At 37.6% G+C, this 23,336-nt stretch overlaps 1 protein-coding gene across 1 annotated transcript in view; it reads left to right on the top strand.

Annotated features, from left to right (window-relative positions):
- Positions 1-22,862, top strand: part of LOC132770144 (uncharacterized) — a 282,948-nt gene extending 260,086 nt beyond the window's left edge. The window contains exons 76-88 of the mRNA XM_067466268.1: positions 608-637; positions 1,982-2,157; positions 3,325-3,701; positions 5,455-5,699; positions 12,012-12,086; positions 12,626-12,782; positions 13,124-13,338; positions 16,330-16,483; positions 17,912-18,126; positions 18,699-18,871; positions 19,962-20,347; positions 21,424-21,692; positions 22,690-22,862. Of these exons, the coding sequence (XP_067322369.1) occupies positions 608-637; positions 1,982-2,157; positions 3,325-3,701; positions 5,455-5,699; positions 12,012-12,086; positions 12,626-12,782; positions 13,124-13,338; positions 16,330-16,483; positions 17,912-18,126; positions 18,699-18,871; positions 19,962-20,347; positions 21,424-21,692; positions 22,690-22,862 (2,645 nt within the window). The remainder of the gene's footprint in view (positions 1-607; positions 638-1,981; positions 2,158-3,324; positions 3,702-5,454; positions 5,700-12,011; positions 12,087-12,625; positions 12,783-13,123; positions 13,339-16,329; positions 16,484-17,911; positions 18,127-18,698; positions 18,872-19,961; positions 20,348-21,423; positions 21,693-22,689) is intronic.
- Positions 22,863-23,336: the final 474 nt, after the last annotated feature.

Raw genomic sequence — 23,336 nt, 5'->3', positions numbered from 1 at the left:
ATCCTCAGAGTAAGGAGAGTCAGAAAAATATCTCATGAGCTATTGGAAACTTCTGTCATAGAGTTGGAGATATGCTGCCCAACAACAGTGCCACACAGTGTTGTTTTGATTTGAATGGGCCCTTTCATAGAATCATAGAGTTGGAAGAGACCCATGGGCCAACCATTCCAATTTCCTTCCATGCAAGAAAAAAACACAACCAAAGCACCCCCAAAAGAGGCCATCTAGCCTCTGTTTAAAAATCCTCCAAAGAAGGAGCCCCCACCACACTTCAGTATACAGTTGTAATACTATGACATCCTATGATATTCTGGGATTTGATTACTTTAGTAAGGTACTAGAGTTCTGGTTCGCCTCTCTCTCAACTGCAAATCCCACATCTCCATTAGACTATGGCATTCAAAGTAGAATTATGGTGCTATAATTCTGTAGTGAGAAAAGGCAACAGTTGTGTCTGATATTTCCAAAGTCTAAGCTGCACTGATATGATTTGCGTGTACGCCATGTGTTGCAGAATCATTTAGACATCACTCCTAAAATATACTGTAGTGCAAGCTTCATAAAACAATGTTATGAAATAATGTCTTCTGTTGTTTTTCTTTAATAGCTCCTGTGAATGATACAACCTCAGATCCTGGTAAAATTTCTTGTTATTCACTCAAAACCCTATTGTTATGAATGTATATAAAATCCAACCATTGGTTTACTAAAACCAAATTATAATCTATAGAAAAAAAATCTCATTTGTAGAAAAGAAGCATGAAAAATCCTACTTTTGGTGTTCAAATATTTAGTTTTCAAGATCTTAATAGTATTTATTAGGGCTGGGCGGTTTCGTTTCGTTAATTCGTAATTCGTTAATAATTCGTTAATTTTTTTAATTACAAAACGATAACGAACCATTCTGGAGCAATTTTTTTAAAAAACGAATTTTTAAATAGTTTTGTAAATGCTTCGTATTTTGTTATTGTATTTGTTTCGTTATTGTTTTGAGGTCGTTTCGTTATTATTTCCGCATGTCTGGGGCAAGTTTTATGGTTGTTTTTTGTTTAATTAGTGGAAAAAATTATAATATCACACCAACAGTCAACAACAGAGGGAGAGGGAAGCTTCAGAGGTTTTTGGAGGTTTTTTAGCGTATTTCGCGGTCGCGTCCGCCATTAACGAATCGATTCGTTATTGTTTCGGAAATCGATTCGTTAATGTTTTGTAATTTTTTTCACATTTACGAAATTTCATAAATATCGAACTTTTTAAAAGGAAAATTTTGTAATTATTTTAAATAACGAAACGCAAAAACCCCCAAAAAACGAATCGATTTTAGAAACAAATTTTTCCGTTGTTACCCAGGCCTAGTATTTATGACAAGATCAGAACTCAACCCATAAACTAATTAGGAACAGAAATGCAGTGTGTAAGTCTTCAATACCGAAATCAGCCCCATCTCATGAGGTTGCTATACAACTTCTAGTCTAATAGTTTTAATCTTTTTATAAAACAAATTGTTCTTTCCCCTCAAGTCTAAAATATTTTGATCTACAACAGAGATATTTCATAAGAATAAAGTGTTGCTGTGGAGACCTATTTTCTTTCCAGCTTCTATGAGGATTCTGAGGGAATCTAAAGGATATCACAGTCCCTGCTAATCAAAATTTCCCAGGGCTTGGTCCAGTAAGGTCTGGCGGCATTGTATATCTGAATAGTCATACACCTTAATTTTATATAGTGTCTTGTACTAAAGCCATTCATTGAAACAAAACAATGTTCCAGCGATCTAGCAAATATGAACAATTGAGAAACAATGTCATAAAAACAAAACAATACTGTCTTCACTGTAAATATAAATTCCCTACACAGGGGGTCTAGTGTACCATCTGAATTATTCTTTTAAACGATTGGCAAATATGCATATATCCTAATTATATATTTTTTACATTTGCTTCTGTTTTCTGATTTTGCTTTTTTTTCCCCCATTGTCCAGTAACACTTTCATGCCTGCCAGACTACATGAAGGCAGTTATTGAACGAGATTATCTCACATCAAAATGTGGCTCTCAGTGTCAATGGTACTTAAGTGACCCTGCCTGCAAACCTGTGGTTACAAGACAACAAATTATATTCTATATTCCATATGATGGTTGTGATACAAGACGTGAGGTAAGACATCAAATCTACCAAATATCAGTATAATATATGAGCTCCTTACTTTCTTAGTTTTAAGAAGGAGAATTTCAAAAAAATTAAAAAATCTCTTATCATTAATTCTGAGACAAAAACACATTCAAACATTTTAGCTTTAAAAGCCAAGATAGGGACTTGAAAAGAAGCTAAGAGTCCTATGATCCTTTCTCAATGTGATAAGGTGGTAAGTCAAATGCCCACACATTGAGTGGGAATCACAACCTTGGTGGAAACAGGGGAATTTGGACTGTTGACATTAAAAATAGTTATGAAGTGCTAAGTAGTTGGGGCAGCAAGTATGTGATCTATACTGCAACATCTCAAAGCTTTCTGTTCACAATGGCTAAAGTAGAATTGCAGAGATTTTTTTCAATAACGAAGTTGGTGCAAATATTTTTCATTAGCAAGGTGCTATTCTTTTTCTAGCAAAGAAACCATACTAATATTGAGAGATATGTTGTAACAAAGGATGGGTAAGAGAAAACAAAAACAAAGCAGTATTTACATGTACATTTGTGGCTTTGATGTTTGTTAATTTGATTATTCATGGATTTGATGAAAACATTTTCTCTAGAAATCGCTAGGTCCTCCAGTATAACTCTGTAGTCAACTTCTTCCAGAAAGTGATCATAGACTCATGCCAGATTACCAAGAAATTCCTAGAGAGATGTTCTTTCAGGTTAACAAAATAGCATTTTTAATTTGAGATTTTTAACTTTGGTACACCTAACCCCAGTGAATGTAGAGGTCTGGCCTAAACTTGAAATATTATTTCCTTTGCACCATTGCTTATATAATGCCACAAGCTTTTCTTTTAAAAAGCACTAGGAAAAATGGTAAGATGGTTCTCTGCATTGCTCTCCTCCACCATCTTTCATCGATGTTGACATTGGAGGATGGCAGTAGCTAAGGGAAAAAAATAGAAGGAAGGACTCAAGAGAAACAGCTCCTGCCCCATCCTAATTTTCTTCCATATGATTTGGCTACCTTGTTTGGTTTAATGCTGGAGCCAGTTGCTATGGGAGAGAAAAAGCATCAAAGAAGGCCTTGTAAGAACCATCAGATTATTACCACAGTTTGTCCTATACAGTACCTGAATTCTTCTGTCTTTTTGAAAAACTCTATTTGTTTACTTTTTAACAGAATGCTGGAAGAATTAGCAGTTTCTCCAACAGTGTCAGAAGTTCTGGAAGTAGCATAAATTCCCAATTCCGCTTCACTTGCGTAATGGAACCAAGACGAATGACAGAAATAGCACGCAATGTGGATGAGCGTGACTCCACAAAAAACGTTCAAAAGCAAAATACACAAGTGTATATGAAATGCTCATTCTTTGACTCAGATTCATTTCGGCACCCATGGAACAACTTGAATTACTTTATAAATGAGATGCAGGACTCATCTTTCCAAGCTACTTTCTATAGTTTTAATAGGAACCTGATATTATTTGTGGATACATGTGTGGCTTCTCCTAATGCCAATCACTTCGGTATTGGGTCATATGATATCATAAAGCATGGGTAAGGAAGAACAAACAGCAAATCAGTCTTTCCAAATATCTTACCTAAAGCTAATTTCTCAGTATTTTGAGGAAATACTAGGTATGCAAGACAACCAGCTTTTATGTGGTCCTCATCCACCCTTTCTTATTGCTCTATTTTGCCAACTTATTCAAAGCCCAGCTTTATTTCATTTCTTTTGTTACCAAACATATCCGCAATGTATTTTCCTTTTTCCCTCCTTAGCACTACTTGTCTTTTCTAACCTTCCCAACTGGAAATCTTTCATCTTTTTGTCTGTTTGGTCTCTCTATTACTTAGTTATTTACCCATAGCTGATTGTGTATTTATCTATCTACCACCTTGATCTGTCTTCATAACATTTCTCCGCTTCACTAATAGATCTGCTTATAACTCATGAAAAGATAGAGAAAGAGAGGCTTTTATCGCCCTACATGATGTCTTCTTAATTTAAAGAGCAATGGTGAAACCATACTTTGAGTTGAGCTGTGGTTGTTTGTTTTTGTTTTTTGATATTTTCTTATATTTGAAAAGTTATGCTTTAGGCTTGGGACTTTGCATACTCTATCAAAAAAATGTTGAAACATTTTTATCAATATGACTCTTCCCCTTCAATAGTAGTACACATAGGAAGTTTGATAAAATCTTTCAACATATTGAAAAAATGTTTCAACATTTTTAGTTTATTATGACATACTATATTAGCCATTAGGGCTGTGCATAATTCTGTTTTTAATTCATATTTTGGATCAAATTCATTAAGTTTGTGCATATGAATCGATATTAGAAATATGCAGAAAGGGGGGGGGTTAAGAAACTGAAACACTCACCAATCATTTTCATTAAGATTCTGTAACATTTGGATGCCTCCCAAGGTCAGTTTAATTTTCAGTATAATCATTAAGCAAACATTAAGCTAAGAAAACATAAAGTGATTTAAAAACCAATCCTTTTGTCATAAGGAAGGCACACTCACCTGCCAAATGTATTGCTTACCTTGTGTCAGAACTATTACTATTCCATGTGGCATCCAAACATAGAACATTTTTTCTTTTGATGTAGAAAACTCTTTCAAAAATTCTTTTTAGATGCATGCTAAAGATGCAGCTATTTTTATGAACCTTCTTCTTGACCAGTGTTGCCCAGTCTTTGGTCCTCCAGGTGTTTTGGACTTCAACTCCATCCGCTTACCAGCTATTAGGATTGCTGGGAACTGAGATCCAAAGCACCTGATAGACTAAAGGTTGAGAACCACTGTTCTTGGCCAGTCAGCAATTGAGGTTATAAACATGAATTGTGATAATTTAACTTTATAATGATGGGACTCTGTTGTTGGCACAATATACAGCCATGCCAATGAATTGTGACAATGCACAATGAGGGCATCACACAAGAATTTCCATTATGCCACAGAGTCTCACACAGTGCAACAGGAGACTTTGTGCATTGGAACATGTATATTAAAAACATGTTGTGTATCAAAACATGTCCAATAGTCACATAACTGACTTGCTTACATAGTAAATTCGCTACTGTAATTACAATGATATAATTTACAACACAATACCATCTGTTATATTTTAATTTTGTGGGCTGCACAGATTGCATGTTTTATTAGTGTTGTAAATGGCTTTGATATCCTCAGATCTAAGCAGCTAAAAAAGATAAACCATATGGATAGTATAATGCAAGTATGATAATCTATTACATGCATAACAAAGAACAAACGAATCACATTCTTCCTTTCTTTCAGGTGCTCAGACAGTCGTGATACCCACACCGATTATTTCGCACAAAATGGGAGGGCTACCCGCTTGAGATTTAAACCTTCCAGGATTTTCAGCAGATATTCCAGAGTTTACCTACAGTGCAAAATAGTGGTGTGTCGCAGATATGATTATTCCTCTCGATGCTACCAAGGCTGCCTTTCTAGGAAAACAAGGGAAGCAAGCTCAGAGCAAGAACAGCTGCAAGTTCTTGGGCCACTGAAACTTGAGTAACCTGAAGACATGAACCCTGACAGCTTGAGTGTAGTGACTTGCTCATTCCCACCAAGTACAGTGAGAATACTTGTAAAATGAATCAGATTACATTAATCATTCAGGTGAACAGTTCCATTGATTTGGGCACAGTTTGATACACAAATCTCCCTTTTTTGTCTAAATTTCCTGCTGTCTTGTGATTCATTACAAAAGAGCTATGCAATCTTTTGCTTTACATTGCTAAAATGAATTGGATCAGTAACTTAACACAAGAAATAAATCTAATTGGGAAAGTGTTATTTTTGTGTGTCTCTAAGCATATCAATTAGGCTTGTGCATGGATTTGGTTTGGTCGGTTCGCTTCAGCCAATCTAGCTTGTTCGGCCTGTTCAGCTAGTCATAACGATAAGGGCTCAGCCCGAAACAGCCCTTAATGCATGCAGCTTCTTCCCTTCTATTCGGGAGCATGCAGCACATGCCTCCTTAACCCTGTTCTTCAAACCCCAACTCCACTGAAAGGAAGATAGGAAAGTTTCCCAGGAGAGATGCTTCCTTAACCCTGTTCTTCAAACCAAGACTCCCTTGAAAGGAAAATAGGAAAGACTCCCAGGAGGTATGCTTCCTCAACACCGTACTTCAAACCCAGACTCTCTCAATAGGAAAGCGTCCCAGAAAGGGTGCTTACTTAACCCCATTCTTCAAACCCAGACTCTCTCGAAAGGAAGATAGGGAAGGGTCCCAGGAGGGGTGCTTCCTTAACCCTATTCTTCAAACCCAGACTCTCTCAAAAGGAAGATAGGAGAGGATCCCAGGAATGGAAAAGGGAGCCTCGGAAGTTCCCCCTTCCCGCCAGTGGGCCAGATCTTTCGGTTGCCTAGCTTAAAACAGATTTTTCCATTAGCCAATTTTCGGGAGGCTTCCGAAAACAGATCTGGGTACTCAGTGAAATGCAGATACCAAAAATAGATCATCCTCCAGCTGAATTGCACAAGCCTAATATCAAGATCAATTTATCATAGGTATTTTCTCCCCCTAATGTGGTTTTCATCCATCACTGCAACATAGGTAACATATTACCATGTGGTGGACCCATGAGAAGATACAATATGACCAGAACCTGTTTCATGTACTAACATCAGAAAATATATGTTTTCTCTAGGTATGTTACAGTCTTCCAAGTAATTCTATGGTATAATACCAGATATTACCAAAGAATTGTCTGGGAGGATCTAGCAAATTCCTAGAGATGAATTTGCTATAAAGAAGTCACTCTATAGTAACTTCTGGCACAAGTCATTCTTTTGAATAGGACTCATTAGCCATGGTAAATTCAGAAATTATTCCTCGTAGATATGGGAGCCATCCTATATTTTCACTATGTGAAGACATGGATCACATGTAATTTCCAAAGAGATTACAAAACTGCTGCAAAATATTGAAGGTTCTTTTTTTTATTTGATCATATCAGCATATTAATGGGTTTCTTATTCAGTTCTCTCTTGAAATATGGCAGGTTTCCCTCCTTCCCTTCCTATCTTCTGTCCTTTGTCCTCCACATTGATTACACAGCCCAACAACAAAATTCATGGTGTCTTGGTTTTTAAGTGTGTTCCCATGATTCTTTGAAGCACTGATTCAGAAAATTGCATTGGATAGACCACATCAGCTCTGGTTTCTCAGATATGGTTATCATTTTCTATGGGAAAGTAGATTTCAACCGATAGATGGAATATGGTCAGTATCTCAAGAACTAGAGTGGATAGGGGAAAGCCGGTGCCATTTTTGGAATCAACGGGTTAAATATACCCAGAAACAGGGCATCATTTGAGGCATCTGAATGTGTCTTGGCCAGTGTTATCACATCCAGTTTGATGCAACATTTCAGAAATTAATTTCATGCATTTCCAATGAGCCTTTTCTATTAATCAAGGGTTACAGTCAAAGTGTGAAAGGGCTTTAACAATAACAAGCATTTTCCGTGTTTTGAAATCTGGTTTCGTATGTAGGGACAAAAGTTACCCGTTTCTAAATGCATCCCATTTCTGATAGGGTTTGACAAATTGTTGAAATCAGCGTATTGGAGATAAGCCTTATGGCTTGTGTTAAATAATAACAATGAGGGTAATAATTTCTGGCTCTCAAAGAAACATTAGAACTGCAATGAAAAATAGTCCATGGTACTGCTGATGTTTACAGAGCTGTATGCAACCTTCTGATTAGAAAACCTCTCACGCCACACCATCTTGAACCTTTTTCTTCAATATACAAGCATGGTTGTGTGCCTGTACACACATATATATGATGATCTAGCATATTTTAAAGTTTGACTAACATCACATCTGTAACTAGGAAGTTTACTTTTTGTCATAGAACAATAGCGTTTCTGTTTTCCTGGATATTTCTCTTGCTTCATTTTTCTTTCTTTCCATGTACTCTTTATCTTTTTGGGGGGTGGTGGTAGTGGATATTTTATATATTTTATAGAGAGAATATTTTTATGCATTTTTAAATAACACATTTATGACATACTCGGTTTTTAAAATTGTGTGATATTCGGCAGGATATAAACATTTGAAAAAAGGAATATGCATGTTATATATTCACACCCATACCCACACACTAGTATGGAAATAAAATCTCATTGTCTCATTGTTTCAAACCATGCTCAACACTTGAAAAGCAGAATGTGCTACATAATATGTGATTGTCATGATGACTATGGTATGAACTTCATATTTACAGGGGCTATGTTACTATGGATACACAATAACTGGATAATCATGAACATATAGGATCATGCAATTGTATCTAGAGAAAACACATTTTGTTGGATGTGGATAAATGAAAGCATGTGTTGTCAAAAAAAAGTCTGGTTCTTTCCCAGTGTGGAGCAGCTCTGGATCAGCCCAAACAAATTCACGCAACAAAAGCCAAAAGTAGAACAGAAATTAGTTTATTCAGCTCTGTTTTCCAAACCCAGCATGTCCCTCAAGCCCAAACTGGAACATTTTATTGAAAAGTTAATTCGGAAACATGAGGAATAGAGGCTATTGGTGAAGGTTTCATTGGATGTGGAGGCTCACCCATGCCTGGCCGTGGATTGGCTGGAATGTAAAGGTCTTTAAATCTCAGTTGCCAATTGGCTAAGCAGTCTGGCGGAAATTTCACTCGTGTCATTGGTTAAATCTGAAGTTCATCAGATGCTTGGTGTGTCCACCCCCTGGGGGAATCTGAGGATAGAATTTGGGCATGGCTAGGATATAATGGGCACTTGGGAGGATTACACCTATGGTCACAGTTTCCAAGTCAGGAGCCCCCGGTTGCGCAGTGGGCTAAACCCCTGTGCTGGCAGGACTGAAGACTGACAGGTCGCAGGTTCAAATCCGCGGAGAGCACGGATGAGCTCCAGCTTCTCATGTGGGGACATGAGAGAAGCCTCCCACAAGGATGGTAAAACATCAAAAACATCTGGGCATCCCCTGGGCAACATCCTTGCAGACAGCCAATTCTCTCACAGCAGAAGCGACTTGCAGTTTCTCAAGTTGCTCCTGACACAACACAAAAAAAGTTCCCAAGTATGGGATTCCTGGGCTCCCTGATGAGCTCTGAGATTTAAGGACAAATTGCTGATATGGCAAAGAGGTGAGTAAATAGGTCTCTCAGTTCCTGTGGTGCTTGGAACCTTCATGACGCAGGAGAAATGTCTGAGACCTATCTCTGCTTATAGTGATAATGTGAGTATGGGGAAAATGTGTGGTGCTTTTGCAAATTGGAGTACTTGGAGCAACACACCTGTGATTTTCCCATATATATCCCTCTCACTTGAACTCAAATGACATTTTCCCCTAACAGCCATGCAGATTGATAGTGTTATCTAATAAACCGAAATATGTAAAAGGGTCAGAACATGTACTGATGCATCTTCACCAAAAATGGAAACCATCAGAAAATGTGTTTTCTTATCACTTTTCTTCATTTGGACTCTTCCTGAAAATAACCTGGTTAAATTACAAGGTATGGAAGACCTGAGTCATATTTTTAACAATGTGAAGCTATGCACAATTAATATGAAAGTCGTGATACCATCTTATTTGCTTAAAATTTTAAAGTGTGCTGTTCAGTGGTAGGTCTTCTTAGGATCCAACACCTCTAAGAAAAAGATTGAATTGTGACAAAACATTCACTTCCAATGCTTCCTCTATAGACATCACTAAACTGCAGAGTGTAAAGCTAAGCCCTATAGCATACTTCCCTGAAAAGTAAGTCTTGTAATTAGCAAAGAAAATTCTGTAAAGGTGCATCTATATTGTAGAATTCATGCAGTTTCACATCATTTCAACTGCGTGGCTCAGTCTTATGGAATCATGTGAGCTGTAGTTTTACAAAGGCTTCAGCCTTCTCTGCCAAAGAGGGCTGTTGCTTCACCAAACTACAAATCCCAGAATTCCATAGCATTGAGGCATGGCAGTTAAAGTGGCATCAAACTGCAATAACTCTAGGATGTAAATGCATCCTAAGAAGTGGTTCAGGACACAGTGTCTTGGGCTGGTAACCACAAAATAATTCATGCATATGAACTAACCTAACAATTTAACCATTTGTGTCCTACTGACTAAACTGTGAGTAATTGATGTGTGAGAATTACTCCACTGAAATCAATAGGACGTAAAACATTCACATTTAGCTGGATTTGAAGCCAGGATTATAGCATTGCTAAATCACTGGGATTATATTGTTGCCTTTCACCATTGATCTTATGCTTATAGGAATTGTTCCTGTTTACCTTTCCATAGTGGGATCAGTTTTCGATCTCTGTCATGGGCTTTCCTCACGTTTCCCTGATTCCATCTTTATTTCTCTATTTCCCAAGAAGATGATGCTATTTTCCCCATTGTAGATCTCCTGTCAAAAACTATCAATTCTATAATTGTGCTAGTGTGACATTTGTTCAACACACGCCAGTGAGCTACCTTGATGTTGTAGTACTTCCTAAAAAAGGATGAAAAGGGGAGATCACAACATGTAACAGGAAAGTCTTTGTGTGTAGTGTACCCAGCCCTTCTTACCACCTTCCCTCTTAAGGATAAAGTGGGAAAATATTGAGGTCTGGCTTATGCTATTTTTAAACACACATTATATGGACTGTGCCTTCAAGTCACCTGTCGACTCATGACAGCCCCATTAATGTAATATGGTTTTCTGATAAAGAGACTACTGAGAGGTAGTTTTATCAGATTCTTCCTTTGAAATATAGACAACAGCATCTGGATTTAATTGGCAGACTCCAATCCAAAAGGTTGCCAGTTCAAAGCCCCGGGTTGGCGTGAGCTGCCAACTGTCAACCTAGCTCATTGTTTCCTAGGCAATTCGAAAACAGCTTTAGCTGTGATTGGAGAAATTAGGTACAGTTAAAAGCGAGGGAGGTGTTTTACGATGCCATAAAGAAAGAAGATCAGGAAAAGGAAGGAGGTAGTCCTGAGGGAGCAACAGCACCCCCTGGACTTGAGCCCAATCTTCCATGGCACTAAAAACACCTGAAACAAACCACCTCCTTCTGTTCTGTCTGTTTGTGTATTGTCTATACGAAGTGGAATTATAAGTACTGTGATCCCCGCTGAGTCCCCTTCGGGGTGAGAAGGCCAGAATATAAATAAAGTTTTGTTGTTGTTGTTTGTTGTTGTTATTAAGTACAAATCAGGGCTGGTCCTTCTTAGGCCCCTTCCACACATATAAATAAAACCCCACATTACCTGCTTATATATGGCAGTGTGGACTCAGATACCCCAGTTCAAAGCAGATAGTGTGGGATTTTCTGCCTTGATATTCTGGGTTATGTGGCTGTGTGAAAGGGCCCTTAGCTTCCAAGATCCGATGAGATCTGGTGCTTTTGGGGTATTTAGGTATTATTGTTGTACCATTTACACACCAGTCACAAGGATTTAGGACATATATAGACTGAGTTAAATCCATCTTTAATCCCAGCTAGAGTAGACCCATTAAAATGAATATACCTTTATATTAAAATAATATAAGCCCCATGGATTTCAGTAGCGACAAAAACTAGGTTTAGGCATTTACTCTTACAAGTTAATTATTTATTAAAAGAGAGAATAATTTATTTTAAATGATAAGTATGAACAAATGTATGCCAAAGAATTCAACATGTGTGGGTTTTCTCATATTTATCTCTGACAAGCAAAAGGTGCTGGAAAAATTGTCAAAGATTATGCAAACAGTTATAGGACCATGCAAATTGGCACAATTATACAATGAGTAATGATATAAAAGGGTTAGAAAACATCACAATCCACTTTTGCCAAAATGATAGCGTTCAGGCAGTGCGTGTTCTTGGCACTTTTCTTTGGTTGGGCCTTTGCTGAAAATAAGCTGGTAAAAATCCAAGGTATGAAAATAAGGCATAATTTTTAAAGCCACAAATTATTAATATGTAACAGGTTTAAAATCACTATATCTCTTGAAATGCTAACAATATAAGTTAAGGAAAATTCAGTTTAACAGCTCTAATTAAATAAATGTTTTAGTGGTTTGAGAAAAGGATTAATGTTATCACTGAAAACAACTGAGCCGAGGGCAGCTGAATTAACCTGGGTTGTGTCTTGAAACATAAAAATAATAGATGAAAAATGAAAATGTAGATGTTATTTTTAATATGTGATGTTTTAATAGTGTTTAATAATTGTCATATTTGAAATTTTATGGAGAATGCTGGGAGAGTTTAATGGTTAGGAATTAAGATCCAGGAATAAGGAAAGCATATGATATTTGACCATCACAATCCAAATCCAAAAAGATGCAAACATAGATATATTATATACCAAATTATATTGGATGTTTGATCAAATCTGGCTGAGCTGAAATGTTTAGCCCAAGATTATATACATTTACTGGATTAACCAATTATTATTCACTTTCTAAAAACAGGATATGGTCAATGTGGTGACCGATTGGTAAAGAGTTATGGAGCACTGCCATTTTCAGCTGGTGCAAATGAAAATTGTACCTGGCAAATAGAGAGAGAGATGACTGCAAATGACAATAACAAAAATGAAACTATCCGATTAATTTTCTCTTATTTTGAGTGAGTATCCTTTCAGTGGTCTGTGAGAAAAGAAGCAATGTCCGATAAACTACCGTATTTTCCGGCGTAGTAGACGACTGGAGGTATAAGGCAACCTCCAACTTTTCCATCTAAAATTGAGTGTTTAGGATATACTTGCTGTATAAGACCACTCCTTTTTTGTAGTAGCTTGAGAGAGCTTTCTTCTCTCTGGGCTTGAGGGTTGTCTTCTGCCGGAGGCTCATGGCGAGGGAAAGCCAGCATAGGCCTGCGGTGGCAGCGGACACATGAAACTGTAATTGCAGATCAGATTCATCACCATCACATCACTGCAATAATTAATTGGATCTTTTTCTTCCTAGACTTGATCCTTCATCCACATGTGACAATGAAACTATTGAAGTGTATGATGGTCCTTCAACAGCTGCACCTCTCCTGGGGCGAGTGTGCAATAGCCACGAATCTGTTCCAGTATTTCATTCAACTTCCGGAACCCTAACATTTCGCCTATTAACGGACTCCACAGATTTCACAAGGAATGTGTTTGCATTTTATTACTACATTACACCTGATTTATGTAAGTTATCATCAAACTGACTTCTTTTTGAGAACCATTCACAAGTCATAGCTCTGAAACCGAATGAAACTTATATGAACATTAATCAGATTATAGGCTTGGGCGATTAAAAAATGGTTTTAAACCATGTCCAAAGGTAGGGGGCGCTAGTGGTTTAATTCTAAAGTCACTTACAATTTTTTCCCAAAAAAGGTTGAAACTTCTGAAACTTCCGAATTGATTCATTAATGGCAGACGCATGTGCACCATAGGAGAAAAACAACAGTGGCACTAGGAACACTTCAGAGGTATCTCCCGGCCTAATTTGTAGACCAATTCTGATGGGACTTGCTATAGTGGTAAAACACATCCTCCTCTGTTAGCATAACAAATTTCAAAATGTTCAGATGATCTGTCGATTTTAAAGAATTTTTTAAAGAACTGCAGAAATATTTTTTTTTAAGAAAAAAAATAAAAGAGCGACCTCCTTGAATTTTCTCAGGAATGACATAAGGTAATAGGCAATCATTCCCCCGAACTTTCAGATGTATTAATACATCTTCTGGTTTTTTTTTGGTAATTTTTAAAAGTTTTGACTAACTTCTTTATTACAAAATTGAATAAATCTTTCATGCCAGAAAGCCCATACAAAAATGCATAAAAAGAACTGTTTCCCTTTGGAAATGTAGCGTCAAGTCCCCAAAACACCACCCAGAAAGCAGAGAGAGAGAGGAAACACACGACGAAATGGCTTGGGTATCTGAAGCCCTTGGGCAGCTGAAGTCCAGCAACATTGGGAAATGTAGCGTCAAGTCCCCAAAACATACTCCAGAAAGAAAGGAGACACCCCAATAAAAAATAGTTAAGTGACCAAAAAAGAAGTTTCCAAAAATCACTTTATTAATTTCTCACTCTCCCACTCTCCCAAACAAACTTTCCTTCTTCTTTTTCTTTTTCTCTTCTCTGTCTCTCCCTTCCTCTCTCAAGAACTTCCCTTCCTTTTCCCGTCTGCCTTCCTTCCTTCTCCAAACCTCCTTTGGCTCCTCCAATCCCTTTCCACCCATGCACCCACCCAACAGAATAGCAGCAGCAACAAAACTGAAGCCAACCTCCCTCATCCCTTTCTTGGGCTGGAATGAGCCTTCCAGACATGTGCTTGGGTTTATAAACAGCAATGGCTGCCAGACACTGGTAACCCCTCCCCAAAATGTAAACCCTGATTGGCTGGGAGGCGAGCAGCTTAGACTTCTCCTCCTAGCAGGCTTACTTTCATTAAAAACTCTTCATCATAGTTCCGACTAGACTTCCGAGCCACTGAAATCAATGGCCCAAGGCGAGTCAAAACTATAGGGGACTTCCGACTCATGGAAATGTGGCGGAAGTCCCTTCGGAAGTCAAAACCTTCCAAGTTTTTTTTCCAAATTCTGCCACATCTAAGCGAACCTACCCATGTCTACCAGATTATAATTTGCTTGGGATTTTAAAAGACTGATTGAAAAATAACTACCATCAGTACTGTGAATTGGGGGGAAAAAAATCTTTAAAGCTGTTACACTGACACCAAACTTTTGTGGGGCCCTTTTTTATGAGCTTCAAATACAAAAGCCTCCCAGATCAATCACAGAGATTGACCCAATCAGGCATAATTTAGTGAGACACTTGCCCATCATTCTTGGTTAGGACTAGTAAAGTCCATGCTTAAGATGCCACATTAGTTATTAATATTAGTGCGCTACAAGTCAAGAATATCATAGATGCCGTAACAGACAAACATACAACCACCCCTCTGTAATGTGTATGTCTTAAATCATTGTCTTATGTCAGTTTCCTCAATGCATATACAAAAGCATTCAATTTTGTGAAGGATTCTCAAAGCTCTGCCTCAGCAGCAACATAAGAATTCCAGCTAGGAGAGCTAAATTTGAGATATATTTTATCTAAACTGTGCTTCTTCTAGGTCTACTGATTCTCATGGCTACCCAATCATGAGCATCCAGGATAGGAAACCTAATCAGAGGGTATATATTAAAAATACAGTACTTTCCTAGTGCTGTTTATAGACCGCCTTCCATGTTTGATAGGATTAGGGGCGCAGGATCCTGTGAAAGTGAAAAACCATTAATAAAAAATCACTACTTTGTTTAACCTGAAAGAACATCTCACTAGGAATTCCTCTGATGTCCAGCACAACTCTGTGGTTAATGATAGAATTACACTGAAGTACTTTAAGAGTCCTAGAGAGAACGTTAGAATCAAATCTGTGAATAATTAACAAAAGCCAAACCCACAAATAACAGTATTATCCACTAGACATATCTGCATAGCTTTGGGTTAGAATGAATCAGGAAATTCAGAGGATAGTTCTGAATTGTTTTGGCTTGTCACCACCCATTTTGTCTTACTAAAATTTAAGTATCTACATTAGGGAAAGGGAAATGTGCTAGACTCTAGATATTGGTGGACTCCCCCCCCCCCCCCCCCAATGATTTCCCATTTTGTCTAAAATGATAGAAGTTACATTCCTGTATTGGGAAGACTGAATGGCATTGTTATTTTCAATGCCAATACTCCTCCTTCGTGGTTCCTATTGATTCCTATGCATCAATGAAATGCTTTGGAAAACAGTTCCCATGTGACCAAAGTTGTATGGTGTTCTTAAACCATTTTGAATGGCAAAGGCCAGATTTAGCAGAAGATAAGCATGGAAGCCTTGCCCTGAATGTACTTACCAACATTGCTTGAGAGTGCTGCTTCTTCTGTTGACGTTTTGGGGTTGTTCTTTTACTTTGCTGCCATTATCATTGGTTGTGTCATCCCCATCCATTTCTCGACCTCAGTGATTGGAGCCTATGCTCTTGAGTTTCAAAATGCCACTGCAAATAGCATGGTGTTTAGAAAGTCTTAAGCTCCTACACCACCAATGGAAGTAGGAATGAGTAAGAAAGGAACTCAGCTATTCTTAAAAACCTTTGCTAATTAATGTATATTTTGGAAAATGTCTTCTTTTTAAAGCTACCATTAAAGACTGTGGAGGCTACCTTACTGGCCCAGATGGATCATTCACCAGCCCCAACTACCCCAAGCCACATCCTGAATTTGCATACTGTGTCTGGCATATAGAAACAGAACCAAATACCAGGATAAATTTAACTTTCAGTGAAATTTTGTGAGTAGATGTTAATGTTTTACTAAATGTGATTCAATATAAATAATAATTTTTGGCACTGGATTCCAAAATTCTTTAAAGGGGTTGTGAAAACAAGCAGGACAGAAGTTGGAGCTGTCCCATCTAATTTACTTATTTACTTGATTTATTCTATAATCTGGTTTCTTTAAGGACTAGAAGCAAAAGCCACTGATGAGGTGATTAAGCTGGTATTGGTGAAGGAAGATTTTAAAAGCCATGAATAAAAACATACAGAATATTCTACAAAGAATATTTGGCCAAGAGAATTAGGTTGGCCTTTGATGGGAATGCTAATTGTCCTTCAAAGGAAAGGCAAATACCTCTTCTGGGAGGCTTAAAATTAATTGTTTGTGTGCCATCAAGTCACCTGTGAATTTCATAGGATTTTCTTAGGCAAGGAATACTCACAGGTGGTTTTCCAATTCTTTCCTCTGGAAATATAGCCTTTTTATATTGTGTTGTGTATCTGTTTGTTTTAAATTCTTTATGAGGCTGTTTTATGATTTTTAATGTGCCATATTTTAACTATGTTGATCAGGCTTGTCCCCATGTAAGCCGCCCCAAGTCCCTTCAGGGAGATGGAGGCAGGATACAAAAAATAAAGCTATTATTATTATTATTATTATTATTATTATTATATTATGGAACCTGGTCTTCACTGGCAGTCTCCTATCCAAGTACATTTCAAAATGTTAGAGGAGGCTAGAAGGACTCACTTTCTTGGCTTGATTAGAAAAGGATTTGGTTTGTGGTATTCATAAGAAATTATCCTATTTTGTGTTCATATTTTTGGTTTCTTGTATGTAACATTATTTTATAACTTGGGGAAAAAAGAAAAGAAAAAAAGTTGGATTTAAACAGGGCTGTTCTGAAAACCTAATTAACTTATTGGGAACCCAGTTTATGAACTGCAGTGTTAATCGCTCTGCCCGATTACAAAAAATAAAAATAAACCTGGGTGGAAGAATGACAGGCCGTATCATTTATTGCCCCGTACCGCAGGAATAGTATGAATACTAAACATAGGTTTGGAACAGCATAGACCCCAGGGGAAAAGGATAATGATGGTAGAATTGTATTTGCTGCTTTTTGGAGTACAGCTTCCAGGCTCTCCATCAGCAGAGCCCCTGGCCTTGCTAACTGAGGGATTTATTTATTTATTATTTGAACTTATATGCTGCCACTCCCCTGGGGCTTGTAGTGGCTTACAAGAACAAGATTCTAGAAGATATAGTTCAAAAAGTAGCTTTTCCAACTCTTGGGGGAAGAACTTCTACATATATTATTCTATCTACAATAAGTATGTTTACACACACCTCATAATTGGAGGAGAGGCAAGGGGTATTGTCACAAGCAAGGTTGTTTTTTAATGATTCAATGCAATTCTACTTTCTTTTCTGATTGTAGTTTAGAAATAGATCCTGAATGCAGGTTTGATTTTCTTGCCATTTACGATGGTGCAACTACGGACTTGGGTTTAATCAAACAAGTGTGTGGTCGTATAACTCCAACATTTCAGTCTTCTTCCAATGTCATGACTGTCGTACTAGCAACAGACTATGCCAATTCATACAGGGGCTTTTCTGCTCATTATACAAGTATTGCAACAGCAGAACCCAACAGTAAGTCTCATTTCTTTCAGATGACTTTTGACATTTTTTTTGTCTCTAGGCAAAGAGGTAGAAGTTTAGTTGCAGTTTTTCCAATACAGTAGGGGTCTGTACTACATTTGTGCAACTCATACTCCTGAAGTATGTAAGTATTCAGCTTTGAGATAGCCATGTGTTTGTACACATAGCTTTAGTGTGTGTCTGTGAGCATGAAAGTGACAGAAAAAGAGACCTACTTTTTCACCTTTCTTATGTAACAGATGATAATGAAAAATATCTATTTACTGGGTTGTTGTAGGTTTTACGAGCTGTCTGGCCATGTTGTAGAAGCATATGCCATACAGCCTGAAAAACCTACAACAACCCAGTGAACATGGCCATGAAAGCCTTCGATAATATAATATCTATTTATCTTTTGTCAATAAAAATATATGTGGTTGAATTGACATCCTAATAATGTCCTTTAATACTGCTGAAAATTAAGGCAGCACTGGGATAAAGGGGACATTAATGAAGAAAAGATGGTACTATAGATATACATAGTTATTTCTCGATTCCCTGCCCCCCTTTTTTTTCATTGCCAGTATCCCTCAACTGTTCTTCTGACATGATGACAGTGATTCTCAGCAAATCTTATTTGGATTCACTTGGCTACAATGGAGATGATTTGACTCTGAATGACGCGGCTTGCAGGCCTATTACATTAAACCCAGTGACATTTTCTTTTTCACTCAACAGCTGTGGAACAAGAAAAATGGTAAAAGGAAAAAAGAACTTAAATGATTTGAATCAATTTACTGTGAACTTTCCCCCCAAACACTTAAAAGTCCAAGTTCATAGTTTGCTCCAAATCCCATTTTTTAATTTATCAGTGTCCTTGAAGTTTATTATGTGAAGCTAATCTCATTGTTTGAATCCTTAATCTGGTCCATTCAAGACTTCTCTACTCAATTAAATGTCTCAATGATATCCAAGATTGAATGACCAGAAGGTTTTTCATCTTCTGTACAGCTTCATAATGTGACTCTAGAAAACATACAAGTGTAGTTAATAATAAACATATCATGGGAAACACTATGAAGGTACTTTGGAAATGTGAATGTTTCAGAAGACAGAGCTGAAAACTACTCAATTCCTTGCTTTAGAAAAGATAATAATAAATCTTGAAATGTAGGCCTAACAACACTTAAGATCTAGTGATATTAGTGGGAATTGAGATTAAAAGCCACAGCCTCATGGATTCTGATATAAGACAATAAGACTGCAGATCTTTGACCAGTTAGCATTGCGTAACTGGTTTACTGTTAAGTGAACAACAGTTCATTTAACAGTTTCATTAAATGAACAAGTTGTTGTGTGAGTTATGTTTGTACTATTCAATTGTTTACCTTTAAATATCTTTTCTATATTTAAAATTGTTGTCATTGGTGTGGTTTTTGCCTTCAAGTAATTTCTGACCTTTGGTAATTTTAAGGTGAACAGGGATGTCTTGGCAAGATTTGTTTTGAAAAGGTTTTGCATTGTTTTCCTCTGAGGCTGAGACACTGTGACTTGGCCAAAGTCACCAAATGAGTTTCCATGGTCAAGTGGAGATTTAAATCCTGGTCACTAGTCATAGTCCAGTGCCCAAACCATTTCATAATGCTGGCTATTTATTAAACGGTGAAAAAGCTGAGCTGAAAAGATACAGCTATTCTTTAAAAATTTGAAACAAAACATGTCTATATAATGCTAGCACATGGTAGCTGTGATGCTGCTTTTTGTTCAATGATTAAATATATGATAATGTTTTAAAATGTGAGCTAAAATACATTGTTAATTTCATATTTTATTCCTGCCTTGCATAGAATGAAGACCATGGCATCTCCTATAACAACGCTATCACTGCCTCCCCCACTGGTGAAGTGATCACTCGCCAAAACTATCTTGAAATTACTGTGAAGTGTATCATGGAAAATAATTCCACAGTAGAAGTCATGTATAATACAAAGCATGTAGGTGGCATTAATGAAAGTGCCCAGGGCAGATATGACCTCAACATGTCCTTCTATACATCTGAGTTTTTCACCACACCAGTACTTGAGTCTCCATACCAGGTAGACTTGAATCAAACTCTCTACATCCAAGTAAACCTACATTCCTCTGATGCCAATCTGTTAGTGTTTGTGGATACTTGTACAGCATCACCGAACCCTGATTTGGAATCACCAAAATATGATTTGGTCAGAAGTGGGTAAGTAACACAACTTTTCAATGAATATAATTTTGAGTAGTCAGTGGAATGACATAGCTCCTCCCCACAGAAAAAGAAAATCAATATCGACAAAATAATACCTGCAATCATAAGTTCTAGATCATGTATTAAAAGCAGGGTAATCCCCAAACAAACACTGTATCAAGAATAATTCTACAAGGGCTAGTGTGTAGTGGTTTGAGCACGGGCCGGTGATTTTAGAGACCAGGGTTCAAATTCCTCCTCAATCATGGAAACTCACTGGATGATCATGGGATGTCACACTTTTTCAGTCTAAGAGGAAGACAAAGGCAAATTCCCTCTGAACAAGAAAACCCCATGAAATTTGACTTTCCTATTTAGGTAAGTCAATTTTCTTTCGTGTCAGGAGCGACTTGAGAAACTGCAAGTCACTTCTGATGTGAGAGAATTGGCTGTCTGCAGAGACGTTGCCCAGGGGACACCCGGATGTTTTACCATCCTGTTGGAGACTTCTTTCATGTTCCTGCAAGAGAAGCTGGAGGTGACAGACAGGAGCTCACCCCGCTCCCCAGATTCAAACCGCTGACCTTTCAGTCAGCAGTGCTGCCGGCACAAGGGTTTAACCCACTGCACCACTGGGGGCTCCTAAACACAAATGACTTAAAGTTACACAAACACATGTTCAGATATATAAGCTTATGTTGGTGAATATTTCAACAATACATTATCATTCAAGAAAAAGTATTAGAAGTCAGTCTGCAAATTGCTTGGCAGAAATTACTGCTGGCAACAAATTGACTTCTCGAAAAGGCAAATGTCAAATGCAGTATGCCTATATTAGAGGCTAGCAAAAGTAACCTGTGTGCCACATGAATCTTTCAGAAGCATATTTTAGAGCCTCTGTTCATTAGACTATCAGTTGTATTGTTTGCAACACTAGGACTTGTTTTTGCTCCATGCTGTTTGGAGGAAACAATAAGAACAAGCACACATTGCAGACTCCTGCTGAAAAGATATGGAAATTACTTTGTGATTATTGAATAGGGGTATTTAGAACTTGACTATGTTAATGCAATTTGGGAAATCTATTGCAGCTGTGCTAAAGACAGCACCTATGCAGCCTATCCACTTCTTGAACATTACGGAAGGTTCAGGTTCAACGCCTTCAAATTCCTGAGGAGCGATTCATCTGTTTACCTGCGCTGTCAAGTTCTAATTTGTGACAGCAAAGATTATAATTCGCGCTGCATGCAAGGCTGTGCCTTTCGCCATAAGAGAGACATTTCTTCCTACAAATGGAAAGGAGAAGTTATGGCGGGACCTTTCCGCCTGAAGCAAGAGCATGGTCCTATGGGCCGCTCAGGTAGGGATACCATAAAATGAGTCTTACTTTGTTTTAGATGCACTCATATATGCAGATGTAACTAGTTTGACTAACACTGATTTAGAAACTTTTTCTATAATTTTATGGTTAATATTCTGCAAGAGGGTATGCTCTGAACATGCCAAAACACTTCATTTTTTCCTCATTTCTCCTTCAAAGTAAGGTCACAGCACTTTCTCTTATCATTTTGAAGAAAAATAGAGCCAAAAGAAGGTATTTGCAAGGTGATAGGGATTCTGAAGTTATTTTGGAGTATGTTGGGATGTGATTTTCGGCTGATTTTTCCCTGAAATTATATTTTTATACTGCTTGAGATCTTGCCAGACACACATTCCTGCTGAACACAATATTCTAAGAGGTAAAAAAGAAAAGCCATTGTCGGCAGCCTTCACGAGTAGCAATTCTCTCTTCAGACAAAGCACTCTTCGTGTCCCACATTATTTTGCCCTGCCTCCTCCAAAAGTTTACAAAAACATGAAGTATCACATCACTTTCTTTCAAATATGGGGGGATTCAGGGGACTTTGAAACCCATAGGTGCTGTACATTACCTGCTCTTCTTGAATCAGATTAAGAATTGACAATAGGCAGTTTCTCCTCCTCTATTCAGTTGACTGAATAGGCATACTGTTGAGTTCATACAGGATTTATGTGTATGCGTAATGTATGACAAAGAAAATGGAAGTCTGTAAGTCACAAGTAAATTGTCCTTTTTTGTGACTCTGGGACTCTACCAGACATCCAACCCAGCAGAACACAGTATTTCAGATAGAGAGCTCCACCTTCTGGAGTCTTCAGGAATGACGAGTCTTCTTTTTGACTAGATACTTTCTTTTGTGAAACCTCTCTAAAAGTGTTTTTAGAAAATCCAGGTCCTCACCTCAGGATGAAAATATGGCCCCCAGACAACCTTCCAGGCTTTGCCCTTTGTGTACCACATTTTAACTCTCCATTTGTCTTTTGCTTTCTATATGCAGATGTGTCCATTCCAGTTTATCCTGAAGAAAGCCAAAACGCACAATCCAATGGCATGTACATCCTTACAGTTGCTGTGCTGGTTATGAATGCTGTTCTCCTGGTTGGTTTGGCAGTAAAACATCTCATCAGTCGAGAATCGGGATACCGATATCAGAAAGTGCAGGGCTATTAATATGGCTTTTCAATTAGCTGTACTTTTCATCTCCGTCTTTATAAACATGCAATTAAAGACTGTATTCTCTGTGCCCTTCCCTTAAGTACTAGTTACTAAAAATAGATAAATTGTAGTAGACAGGATTTCTGCAAAAATGCTGGCTGTAAATTTAAGGAATATATATATAGAGAGAGGGGGGGGGGGAAGCATCTGGCCAATAAGCAATAAAAGACTTGGACCTAAATTCTAATGCTAGAAAGCCAAGAAAATATGCATGGATCTTAACATCCATTCAGACCTGATTTAATATTTAATGAACTTTATAGAAGTAAATTTTCCCATCTACTCCTCTCTTTTCTCAACCCTATGTCATAATCTACTATTCTCAGAAGTGCTCCCCACAACTCTCCAGTGAAGTTTCTCAGGAAACACAAATGGGGAGCTAAAGACAAGACACTTTCCTTCCCCAAGTTCAATGTATTTCATCTTCTA

The sequence above is a fragment of the Anolis sagrei genome, chromosome 3, assembly GCF_037176765.1.
Source record: "Anolis sagrei isolate rAnoSag1 chromosome 3, rAnoSag1.mat, whole genome shotgun sequence".
Taxonomy (NCBI): Eukaryota; Metazoa; Chordata; class Lepidosauria; order Squamata; family Dactyloidae; genus Anolis; species Anolis sagrei.
The sequence above is the reverse complement of the archived record's forward strand: the minus strand, read 5'-3'. Positions and strand labels throughout refer to the sequence as shown.